General features: G+C 48.5%; 1 protein-coding gene across 5 annotated transcripts in view; it reads right to left on the bottom strand.

Annotated features, from left to right (window-relative positions):
* The window catches only part of AZIN2 (antizyme inhibitor 2), a 44756-nt gene extending 38468 nt beyond the window's left edge, over window positions 1-6288 (bottom strand). For 2 of the 5 annotated variants that reach the window (XM_057556210.1, XM_057556229.1), the window contains exons 1-2: window positions 5940-6056; window positions 5111-5284 (exon numbers count right to left, since the gene is read on the bottom strand). In XM_057556210.1, coding sequence (XP_057412193.1) covers window positions 5111-5215 — 105 coding nt within the window. In that variant the 5' untranslated portion in view covers window positions 5216-5284; window positions 5940-6056. Of the gene's footprint in view, window positions 1-3467; window positions 3642-5110; window positions 5285-5939; window positions 6061-6153 lie in introns of those variants that run through there. The other 3 variants (XM_057556214.1, XM_057556218.1, XM_057556202.1) reach the window with 3 other exon arrangements.
* Window positions 6289-12919: the final 6631 nt, after the last annotated feature.

Raw genomic sequence — 12919 nt, 5'->3', positions numbered from 1 at the left:
TAAATTTAAAAACTAAATTTAAAAAATACTAAAAAAACAAAAAAAGAATGTTTCAAATGGGGAGTTGCTACTCAATGGGTATAAAGTGTCAGTTCTGCAAGAGGAATCAGTTCTAGAGATCTGCTATACAACATGGTGCCTATACTTAACAATTCCTTATTAAACACTTAAAAATTTCTGAGGGTAGATCTCACTTTAAGTGTTCCCACCACACACACACACACACACACACACACACACACTTTTCATGGTGAGATCAAAAGCTAGGAGGACCAAGGACTGTCCCCTACAAGGTCTAAAAGCATCAACATGGACAGATCTCCAAAATCTGCTGAGCTTAAAGCTATTGTAAGGGACTTCCCTGGTGGCGCAGTGGTTAAGAATCCACCTGCCAATGCAAGGCACATGGGTTCGAGCCCTGGTCCGGGAAGATCCCACATGCCGTGGAGCAACTAAGCCCGTGCAGTACACCACAACTACTGAGCGTGCGCTCTAGAGCCCACGCGCCACAACTACTGAAGCCTGCGCTCCTAGAGCTCGTGCTCTGCAACAAGAGAAGCCACCCCAAGGAGAAGCCTGCACACCGCAACAAAGAGTAGCCCCACTCGCCACAACTAGAGATAGCCCACGCGCAGCAATGAATACCAAACGCAGCCAATAAATAAATAAATAATTTATTAAAAAAATAAAAATAAAGCTATGTGGCACAATACCTACCACGTGAACATCTTATATTTTGTTACAAAATCGCAAGATATTTTCTATGTTTCCTATGGATCATATTTGTAAGTATTTTTCAAATACCATGTAGCCACCAAGCTCAAACTCAGAATGTTGATTATCTCTGGAGACATAAAGCTGACGTTCTACTTTTTTTTTGCAGATGAATCAACGTATTATTTGAATAATTCAAAATGAATGTTTAGAATAAAGTGCTCACTGGATCCTGGAGATTGCTGGGGACGTTGGCAAGAGGAGATTCCTTGGAATGATGAGTGGAGGTCGGGAAGCAGTGGCTTAAGGAGTGGGTGCTAAGGGAAAGAGACAAGTGACTGCAGACAGGCAAGTGTAGACAACTCAGTTTGGCCATGAAGAGAGAGCAAGGGATTGGGCTGGGGGACGATGTGGTGTCCAGAGAAGGCATTTTAAGATGGGAGGATGCTGAGGGAGACAGCCAGAGAGGGCAAGGGATGGGGTAGGAGAGATGACATAAGGTCCTTGGGAAGGTGGGTGGGTGGACCAGAGCCCCGTGTAAGGCGTGGCTGGTGCCCTTGACCCTGGAGCCTGTCTGATGCATATCTGTACACCCAGCCCCAGCTCATGCCTGACCCTAGGTCAGTGGCCGCCAAAGCATGGTGCTGTACAGAGTGGCCACCAGCTCCAGCCAACCAGAAGAGGGCAGCCTCGGCCTTCCAAGAAAAGCTGTGCCACCTCTCAGGAAATGCACCCAAGGGCCACATGATGCCACCTACCGGGAGGGGTCTCAGCTCTGCCATCCCCTCCCCGGGGATCTTGGCAAAGACAGCAGTGATAAAGTCAGAGACCCCTTGCCATACTCAAGCGGCCCCTTCCCAGGGCATCCCACAAACCTCTGTGCCTCCTTTCCTTATACACTAACTGCTTCCTCATGGGGCTGTTGTCAAAATCACGGTGATAATAATTACCTCACAGGGTTGTTTCAAGAGTCAAATGAGATCATGTACAGAAAATGCTTGGCAAAGCACCTGACACAACAGGAGCCCTCAGCAAACGACCCCCACCAGACTTCTAAGCCCTACACCCCACAACTCTGCCCTTTGGAGGCCAGTCCTGAGTCTTGAGGGCCAGCACAGGGCCCCACCTCTGGGTTTCCAGAAGCAGAGGACTCTAGTCAGTGAGGTTCGGTCCTGTTCTTCACCCCTAGACCAAGGGGGCTGGAAAAGGGTCCCCTTCCTCCTCGGTCAGAGCAGAGACCCGGCATGCTGCAGGGGGCAAGTCTTGGCTCTGCTACCAGCAAGCTGTGTGAAGCTGACCCCCAGTTCCTCAACTGCAAAACGGCAATCTCTTCCCCTAGGCACTCCATGGGGCTTTATGTGGGGCTTCATCCCTTTATGAAACCAGGTGTGCAAAACAAGAGCTGATGTAAAGGGGCTTCACAGGTGACATGAGGGAGACTCATCTACCACTAAGGACACTAACATGTGTCTCTGATAAAGGTGAACCTGCTCGTTCCAACCATTCACCATGGTGTGCACCTCTCTCCCACCTGGAATCCCTCCAGCCTCCTACCCAGATGAGCTCTCCTCCTGTCTCCTCCAGATCCCTTTCTAGAATCCTCCTCACAACACCCAGCTATATTGCTGACCAGGGTTTAAAAGGGATTCCCCCTCAAAACAATCATTACTAAACATTTAAAAATAACTGTAATAACAATATCACAAACCAATGCCCACAGGCTTGCTCCCACCTCAGGACCTTTGCACTTGCTGGTCCCTCTGCCTGGAATGCTCTTCCCCTGGTTATCCACCTGGCTTGGATCCTTTGCTTCCTTCAGATCTGTGTTCAAATTTCAGTGACGCCTTCCCTGGCCAAACCATCTAAAAGTACAATCCTCTTTCCTGACATCCAGGTCTCTTCCCTACTTCCCTTTCCCTCTTTAATTTTCTCCACAGCATTTACCATCTAAAATACCATAGACTTTCATTGTTTAACTTGTTTGTTCTTTAGAAAGCAAGCTCCATGAAGGGACCTTTTTTGTTTTGTTCACTTGCTAAATCCCCACCTAGAAAAGTACTTGACCCCCCAGTAGGTGCTCAATAAATGTTGCTGAATGAATAACTATGTCCAAAGCTGTACTCTGAGGAAACTCTATAGCTAAAAGACTTATCAAGTAAGAACAGAATGGAAATAGATAAGCCGTGTATTCAACTCAAGGACAATAGAGTCTGTTTTACTCAACACTGTATTGCCAGCCCTACCTAGCACAGTGTCTAGCACACTGCAAGAGTTCAATGAATAGAGAATGACAGTAATAAACAAATCTAAAGAGAGCAGGAGGGAATTAAGACAACAGCATTAATCAAATCAGAAAGGCAGCAGAACTGGCAACAACAAAACTCTACAAGGATTAGTTAAGAAAATGTACAGTCACACGTTATTAATATTATAAAAGAAAAAAATAAAACCAATGATAAAATGGTGTTTTTGTTTTGTTTTAATTAGAAGAATACCACATATAGCTCTATGCCAAGAAGTTTGAAAATCTCCATTAAAAAGGTGACCCACCTACCCAGGGTCACACATGGTTCCAATGTGGAACTTCAAGGCTGGCAAATTCCACCCTCATCCCTTACACCCCTCCCAGAGGGCAGGGGCCAATTACAGGTCACTCCTGCTTCACCAGGTCCACCCACAGCAGCTGCAGCCGGGCCATGCAGGTGTTCAGTAGGCAGTGAGGGTCAGTGTGCAGGTGGGGGGCAGGAGCTCACCTTGTTGGCACAGCTGAAGCCCAGTCCTAGCTCAGCCAGGACCTTCAGCACGCCCGGGCTGCTGTTGCACTTGACAGCGTAAAAGGGTCGGACTCGCGGCAGGCACTTCAGAAAGCAGAAGTGCTTTCTCACTACAGCACCCAGGTCGGCCACAAAGAAGGCAGCGACCTCTTCCTGCACAACAAGAAGGGTGAATATGAGCCCACCCAGCTTCCTCCTAGTGCATGCCATCCACGGTCCTCCCAAGTACCCTGCTCTAAAATTCTCTGGGGATCCCCAAGTCTACAGGACATTCGAGGCTCTGTGATCCAGCTCCAGTCCCTTCCCTCACTTCAGCTCAAACTCCAGCTCTATCCTAGATCATTTTCCACCTCCCAGCCTTTACTCCCACCATGTCCTCCATGTAGAATATCCTTCCCCCACATGTGTCTGGCAAGTTCCTAATCCACCTTCAAGTTTCAACTGAAATGTCACCTTCCCCCAAACCAATAAGGCAACTCCACCTTTAATGCTCCCACTGCATTTTGCACATGCTTCCAAAGTATCAGAGCTCTGTGTATATAGACATCTGTCTTCTCCAGAAAAAAAATAAATTCCTTGAAGACCCACAGCCTACAGCCACTGCCTTTCACATTTAGGTGTTCAATGAAGCCTTGAAGTAGTCCCACTGCCACTGCAACCCATGCCTGAGGACAACTGTTTACTGAGGGTTGAACACATATGAGGCCATTGGTGAGACCACATTAATTAAACCGTTTCTGGGACTCAGTTTCCCTTTTATGCAACACTTTTTTACTGATGCCCACTTGGTGTCTGACCAAGCATACCTATGCAAGTATGCTAAGTATGCTTGGGTCTGCAAAAGAACCCCTTAAGCAATTACAAGCCCATTCAATAAATGCTAAGCAGGAGTTTCTACAAAATGCAGAGGGGGCCATGGAGAAGGAAAGTACAAAATCTGCCTGGGGCAATCAGGAAAAGGTGACAGGGATGAGTAATAAGTAATGAGTAGAAATAGGTAAGAGGCAAGAGAGGCTGGGAGAAAGGAAGAGGGAACAGCCTGGGCAAAGGAGTGATAATGGAGCACATGGAATCCTCGGGAAATATGAGCAGAGTAGTTCAGCTCTGATGGAGCATAATATATACCGTGGGAAAAGCCAGAAATGGGGCTATGAAGGCAGAGGAGTTCTGACCTGGATCCTGTAGGGAGTGAGAAACTGCCAAAGAATTCTGATTTTGAGCAGGGCTGTGATACAGTTGGAAGGGGTGGGATGAGGCAGGGAAAAGGTTAGGGGGGTTTTAGAGAGATGAGGCCTAAACTACACAGTGAGGTCCCAGAAGAACACACTGAAGGGTAATTTAAGGAGGCTGGATTCACAGAGCTTAGGGGTGCCCAGGTGTGGGAGGGGAAGTGAGGACTCCCAGGTTTCTGACCTAGAGGGCTGCGTAGATGATGGTAGTGTTGTTCATGAAGGGAGGGCAGGTTTGGGGGCAAGGACCAGGAATTTGGAGAAAAAAAGAGACGTCTCTCACAAATAGAAAGGAATGAATACCAAATAAATGAAAGAATCAGATGAGGGCCCTAGGAGGCACCTGAGCCTGCTGGGAGAACAGAAGACCCATCCCCACTCCCAGGTCCTCACCGTGGTGGACTGTGAGGCCCCCAGAGTGAGCTGCTCCAGCAGGTCTCGGGTGCTGAAGCCCTCCTCCACCATCACGAAGTCCGCTTCACTCAGGTAGCCAGCCATGCCGAGGAGGAGCCGATGGGCTGGATGGAGCTGCCGCTGCCCCCGGCGCCTTAGAAAGTATGCAACACACTGCGGGAGGAGAGTGAGGGGGCCGCTGGGGGGCTGGCGTCAGCCGCACCCCTCACCTCCCCAGGCCAGGGCGCCCACTCCTGTCACACCCTGCCCCCAGCACAAGCCTGGGGAGCTTAGGTTCACTGGGAGGAGTGGGGACGATCAGGAATCCTGGACTGGGCCAAGTCATTATCTGCCTAGATGTCACTGCCTCTCCGAGCCTCAGTTTCCACATCTGTAAAATGGATGCATTGTTTTGGAGATCCTTTCCAGTTCTGAAATTAGGGTTTTGGTTTAAAGGGAAAGAATGAGAGAGAAGGAGCAGGAAAGCCGAGTGGGGAAGTTTCCAGGTGACCCCCCCATCCTGACCGCGCCCACCTAAAGTAGCTGCAGGTGGTCCCACCAAGGAGTCTCAGCCTGAGAGCTGAAGTTCAAGTCCGCTCTCTGCTGCGTGACCCTGGGTATGCCCCGTCCCCTCTCGGAGCCTCAGTTTCACCGTTTGTAAAGAGGGGCCGGGCTGGTCCTGACTTGCTAGGATGGTAAGCGTGCATGGGGGATCCACATGGTGGGTGATGGCCGCGGGCTCTCGGGCAAGAACTGAAGGCTGAGGTTCTGTCCGGGTGAGCCCTCCTGAGTGCAGGGCCGAGGTCCCGCCCCCCCCAAACCCCCTTACCAAGCCCCGTGCTCCTTCGCGGGGGCCAGAGCCAGGCGCGCTGCTAGGGGGGGTCGCCGGTGACCTCGAAACTTGTGCAGCACCCCGAGGAGGAGTGGCAATTGTGGAGCCGAGGCCCCTGCTGAGAGGAGACAAGAGGGGCCAGGGAGCAGGTCAGCACTGGAGCCGAGAGCGCCCGCTCCCGAGGCTCCCCAAGCCTTTCCCCCGCACTCGCCTTAAAACGCATTTACACGGCTTCGGCCCATAGGTCTCCCCAGCGAGTGAAACTGCTCCTCCGCGCCTCCACTCGCTAGCTTTCCCCGGCTTGGGGCCCGCGGCCTGCTGCCGCCCGCCCAGCAGCCAGCGACCCCACGCCCCGCCTTCCGCCCGCCGCTCACTTATATAAGCCCCGCCCAGACCCCGCCCCTGCGCTCAGGCCCCTCCTCCGCTCGGCCCCCCTCCGTAGCCCTGGCAACTGGGTGCCACCATCCCATTGGTCGATTCCGACATAAAGCATTCAACCCTGCTAGCCGGCTCTGCAAACGTGATTCTCAGTCCTACCGAGGCCCTTCCGCCGCTACCCTACGCTGGGAAATAGGAACTGCAGGCCCGCTAGCTCAGAATCCCGAGCGTCTACGCGGTGGGACGCTTAGCTCCTGGATATTGGATCTTGGAGAGTGGGCAGGAAGCCAGGAGGTTCTTTATTTGCTCTGGAAAGCCTTTTCTGTGACTACTTCAGCTCGACGGTGCCTCTCCTCTCCGATCTGGAGAATTGCCCACTCATCCAGGAAAGCCCAGGTCAAATGTCATCTCCTTGTTTTACTTTTCTAATAAAATCATTTTTATTTAATTGCCTCTTCCAGTATCCTCCAACTCAAAACCCAGATGAAATGTCTTCAGAGATCCTTCTTGCGACTTTCCCAGCTCAGGGCAATCCCTCCCTTCATCCCATCTTCTGGATCAGGCAAACTCTTACCTCTCAAATAAAATGTCTCCCTCTCCAAGAAGCGTTCTCTGACTTCCTCAACTCAAAGCGTTTCTTCTCTTTTATACCTATTGAAGTCCTGCTCCTGCACATTCATCAAAGTCCAGTATGTCATCTCCCCTGTTGAGCTTCCCATGACTTCCCTAGCCAGAGGAACAATGGAACTCACAGCACTTACATCCGTGTGGACTCCTCACTCTTTTGGCTTTTGTTACCCATAGCGTGAGATTCCTGTTGTTGCTTTACACTTCTTGCTTGGTTACACTTCCCAGCTAGTCTGTGAGCTCCCAAGGGCAGCAGCTGAGTGCCTGGCTCCTCAGAACACCCAGGGCCTGGCATAAACAAGAGTGCTTGGACTTCTCTGGTGGCACAGTGGTTAAGAATCCGCCTGCCAATGCAGGGGACACGGGTTCGAGCCCTGGTCCCAGAATATCCCACATGCCGCGGAGCAACTAAGCCCGCATGCCACAACTACTGAAGGCCACGTGCCTAGAGCCCATGCTCTGCAACAAGAGAAGCCACCCAATGAGAAGCCCGTGCACCACAACGAAGAGTAGCCCCCCGCTCGCCACAACTAGAGAAAGACCGCATGCAGCAACGAAGACCCAACGCAGCCAAAAATAAATAAATAAATTTTTTTAAAAAAAAGAGTGCTGAGGAAGATTCAATATCTATGCTACTCAAAAGCTAATTCAAAAGTTCATCTGAAACATTAATTGTACAAAAACAGCCAAGACATTCTTGAAAAAGAAGAGGACGTCTTCTACAATACATCAAGATATTTTATAAAGCTATGGTCTTTAAAACAGCATGGTGCTGGTACAGGAAAAGACAGTGGTAGAACAGAACAGAGTTTAGAACAGTCTTGTGCATATTGGAGAATTTGGTCACAGTGAAGGCAGCATTTCAAATCAGTGGGGCCAAAGAGCTTTTGGCCTTACATATGTGCTCATGTCCCCTGTCAGGCTGTAGGCTTCTTGAAAGCCAGAGGCACTTCTTGTTCTGCATCAGTATCTCCCTAGGGCACCCTGCACAACCTAATCAAAGCATCCTCAGCACACAGATGGTATAGAGCAGTGACCATGGAGTCTGCAAGAGCCATTTTCTGCTCCCCACCCAGCCTGGCCACATAACTGCTGGAAGTCCTTGGTTGGATCATCCTGCTGAGACCAGGGTCACATCTGCCTGGCCTGATTTCCCCCTGTGAACTGAGAGAGCTCAGACTGCATGATTTATCTGGGCTCTTCTGCCTTGAACACTCTTGCTTTCTATGCTAGGAACAGACTTTCAGTAGGCAGTCACCTTCACAGGAGGGGTCATTTGAGATCCATTCTTTGAGAGATCTGTAGTCATTTGCACCATAGTGTGAATTAATAACTGAAGTCCTCCTAAGAATAAGTATCTACTGAATGGGAAGGGGTAGATAAGGATGGCCATGGCAGAAACCTCAAAGGGAGCCCTCAAGAAAAGATGACAGTAAGAGGATGGGAGAGGCACCCAAACAAAATGGCTCTCCTTTTTTTTAAGTCATTCTTTGAGCTGACTTTATTTGGATGTCATGGTCTAAGTCTGCCTCACTAGCTCTTTTCATTACCTGGTACATAGTAGGCACATAATAGGCACATTCAGTATGCCAACTGAATGAATTGATAAAGGTAAAAAGAAACAAACCATAATCCAATCTGTCCATTTGTAATTTGTCAAGGGTTGGTAGTCAGAGCAGAAAAATCTGTCTCCTGGACTGGATACAAATAAGCTGTGGATTTATCTTTTTCCCTACTGGGTATGTGATGTCACTGAATCTCCATGACAACCCTATGTCATAGGGCTATAATTATCCCCATTTTACAGATAAGGAATCTGAGATTCAGAGAAGTTCACTACCTTACCCAGGGTCACACAGCAAGTAAGGGTGGAGCTCAGATTTAAACCCATCTGGCCTGACCCTTAACCTTCATGCTTAACTGCCAACCAGTAGCTGAGCATTCAGGCCCCAGCTCAAAAAAAGTCATCCTGTTGGCATCCAGCCCAAAGTCTGGTGACTCCTCTCCTGCTGGTCTCGCATGCCACTGTTATCGATGGATGCTATGCAGAGCCCTCAAAAACATATTGCTGAAGGAGGACAAAGAGCCTTTGATCTTTGACCAGGATCATATCTGTCAATTTCAACCTATTCTTAAATTAATCATAAGTGTAGTCACAAACACTGCAATAACAAAAATGCCTTACGTGTGCATAGAACTGGAGAGTTTGTAAAATACTTTCCTGTTCATCATTTATTTGGGCTTCACAGTACTTTGTAAGATTGGATATCAGTTAAATTTAGGTTTGGCTGAGGAAAACAGAAAAGTCAAAAGTAATAGAGCCATAAACAAACAGGTTTACTCTACTATGTATGTAGTATAACACTGGAGGTAGGCTGTCCAAATCTGGCATGGCAGCTCCACAAGGTCATCAGGAACCAAGATGCCTCCTCTCTTTCAACTCTGCCATCCTCACTGACTGGCTTCTAGCCTCATAGTCCAAAATAGCTGCAAGAGCTCCAGCCACATTCCTAGGGCTAATATTTAACCAGTACACACAAGTGTGACCAGAAAAATTGTTCACGGCCATTGTCCTTTCTGATTGATCAGTGCCCATCTTCATACTGATTGCTAAATATTTTAAACACCAACCCTGCACGTTCCAGGCAGGAGAAAGCAGCCACCCCCAATTCCACACGTGTTAATTTCCCAGGGCTGCCATAACAAAGTACCAAACACTGGGTGGCTTAAAACAATATTATTTATTGTCTCACAGTGCTGGAGGCTAGAATTCCAAAATCAAGGTGTCGGCAGTGCCATGCTCTCTCTGATAATTCTAGGGGAAAATCCTTCCTTGCCCCTTCTAGCTTCTGGTGTCCACTGCCAATCCTTGGCATTCCTTGGCTTGTAGATGTATCATTCCGGTCACATGGCCATCTTCTTCACCCTGTGTCTTCACATCATCTTCTCTGTATACATGTCGGTCCCTGTGACCAAATTACCCCTTTTAATAAGGACTTCAGTCATATTGGATTAGGGCCCACCCGAATGACCTCATTTTAACTAGATTACCTGCATAAAGACCTTATTTCCAAATAGAGTCATATTCTGTGATACTGGGGGTTAGAACTGTAACTAATCTTTTGGGGGGACACAATTCACACCATACCAGCACCCAATACTTCCTTTCATATCATTGGCCAAAACATAGATACATGGCGTCACCTAGCTGCAACGGAAACAGGAAGATGCCTTTAGTCTGGTACATTGTTGCTTCCTCCCACCCCCAGAGAAGTCAAAATAGTAAAGAAGAAAGTAACCAGTTCAGAAGGATTATGGGATTTACTCCATAGGGAGAGGTGACAGAGAAGTAAACAAACATTTATTGACCACCCATTGTATGACAGGCATCATGCTGAATGCATGATTGCAATTAATCTTTAGACAACCCTGCAAGATAGGCATTATTAGTTCCATTTTACAGATGCGAAAATTGTGATTAAATCCTTTCTCTGGTGAGTAACAGAGCTGGGACTTAACTCCGGTCTGACTGACATTATGCTTGTGAGATGGGTCCCAGGAAGAGGGCATGACTCCAGAACAAAGAATGCTGAGATTGGTCTCAGAGAGGCAGCAGTGAGAGGTGGCATGAAGCAAGGTCTTAATTCCCTGCCCAGGAATTGAACCTGGGTAGCCTGGATGAAAACCAGGAATCCTAGCCACCACACCCCCTGGCTCTTGCCCCCAGTGAAAAATGCATTTCTCAAGGAGGCAAAAACTGTAAAAACAGGTACAAAGTTTATCATTAGACACATAGCGCAACAACAAGTGGGAGAGCACAGTTTGTTTAGTTACGACAGAAGCAAGGCAGAGATGCACACCCGGAGAGCAAGGGTGTGGGCGTCCTCCCTAAAGAGGAGGAGTGCAGTAAAGAGGCGGTGAAGTCTTTTATATAGGGCAGGTCTTCCGGGCCTTTGTTTACCTTTGGCCAATTATCTGGTTTCTTTTTCCACACCTGACCTGCCTTAGGACCCTCTCCAACATGTGTGCGCAGCTTTTTTCCAAGATGGATTACAGCCCAGAGGCCTGTGGGATGGCCTTAGCGTCACATGTTATGGGGTGGTGCCCCCTCCTTTATGACCCCCAAAGAGCCTTTCTGCGCATGTGCAATGTTTCCCTTGCCCCAAGGGTGGGGAATGTATGACCTCTTGATCTTTTAACAGCGTTTAGTCCCACTCTGTCCCTGCCATAAAAATGTCCAACGTCTGGCTATTTACCCTATTTCTGTTGCTGGTTTTTATATCGAGGTGCAGATCTCGAAATATAGACACGAGTCCGGTCATAAATATGTAGTCCTGGAGCCCGTTTGTCTCTTGCTTCAGGAAATGTAAACAGGTGGCTGGTAATGAATGTCCAGCCTGGAGCCCATCTTCTTCTCATCCCAGGAAGTGTGAACAGGAGGCCGGTTGTAAATGTCTAGCCTGGAGCCCATCTACCTCCTTGCTCAAGATCAAACCAAGCGCAAACAGCAGGAGACCTGAGAGAGGCTGGAATTCAGAGTCAGACACAAGATGGATTGGCAGAAAAGGCACCAACCCCAAGTCAGCACTGCAAACTCCCTGAAGGCATCAGTGAGGTGGAGACCCTGAAGTAACCAGAAACCAGAAGCTGAAAGCAGCATTAGGCACTGTTAGGTCAGACCTGTCTTCACATTAGGATGGAAACTAAGTACTAACAGCAGCCGCCATTTATTGAGCATCTACTGTGCTCCAGGCACTGTACTGTGTGCTTAATAATAACAATAGCAGCTAACATTGCCAGAGTACTTACTATCCTGCAGCCTTGATTTATATAACCTTTAACCTCACAACAACGCTGTGAGGTTCGTGCTATTGGTATTACAGAGCAGGAAGCAAGGTAGAGAGACTAACAAACCTGCTCAAGGTTACACAGCTAGTGAGTGGCACCATTATGCTACATACATTTCCTCCATCCTCACAGCAAGCCTGCAAGGTGGGAATTATTACTCTCGTTTCACAGTAGAAGAACCTGAGGCCCAGGGAGGCCGAGTGATTTGCCCAAAATCACACAGCTGGTAAGTGGTAGAGCCTGGACCCAAACTCAGGGCTGTGCGCTGGTGAGGAACTTGAAATGCTGCAGTCCAGAGTCGTGTTGGAGCAGACCCTGAACCACAACCCTTGGAACCCCCCAATTCTAGTTATTAGTGAGGTGTCTGTGTCCCTTGACACAAAAGCAGTCAGGACAGAGGCCCAGTCTGTGCCTCAGAGCCCAGCCCGGGACCCGGCACCAAGGAGGCAAAGCTTGAGTGTGTCGACTAAGTGTGGAATTATAGTTGCAACCCTTCCCTAGACAGACAGGATGCTAAGATACTGAATTTGGTACTTTGGATTTCTTTATGTTTATTTTCACTCTCTTTTAGGCTGAACACAAATGTGAAAAAATAATAATAAGGTGCGACAATTCAGGAATTCACACACTATCTCTCACCAACCCTGAGTCATCTCTGACAAATGTGTTGAGAAAACAACAACAACAACAACCGAATAAAAAAATAAAAAATACTCGAATGAAAATTCTCACTTTGGCCAGCTGCTGTCGCCAGAGCCACCTGGGAGTAGAATGGAAAAGCGTGTTGATTCTTCTGCATTCTCCAATGATTCTCAAATGAGTGTGCATCAGAAGCACCTGGAAGGCTTGCTAAATGACAGATTTCTGGACCCCACCCTAGAGTTTCTGATTCAGTAAGTCTGGGTGGGCCTGAGAATATGCATTCTGACAAGTTCCCAGGTGATGCTGATGCTCTGGCCCAGGAACCCCACTTTGAGAACCCTTGCCCTACACGAACTTGAAGCACAGCAGGTAAAGAGGTCAAAGCTGTGTACCCTTGAAAAAGGGCATCAGGCTCTTCCGCCCATCCCCTCTCTGGCAGGGAAGTAGGGTGGGGCAAAAACCAACCTGGGCTAGCCGAATGG

This window comes from Balaenoptera acutorostrata, chromosome 1, assembly GCF_949987535.1.
Source record: "Balaenoptera acutorostrata chromosome 1, mBalAcu1.1, whole genome shotgun sequence".
Taxonomy (NCBI): Eukaryota; Metazoa; Chordata; class Mammalia; order Artiodactyla; family Balaenopteridae; genus Balaenoptera; species Balaenoptera acutorostrata.
This window is presented reverse-complemented; position numbering and strand designations above follow the sequence as displayed.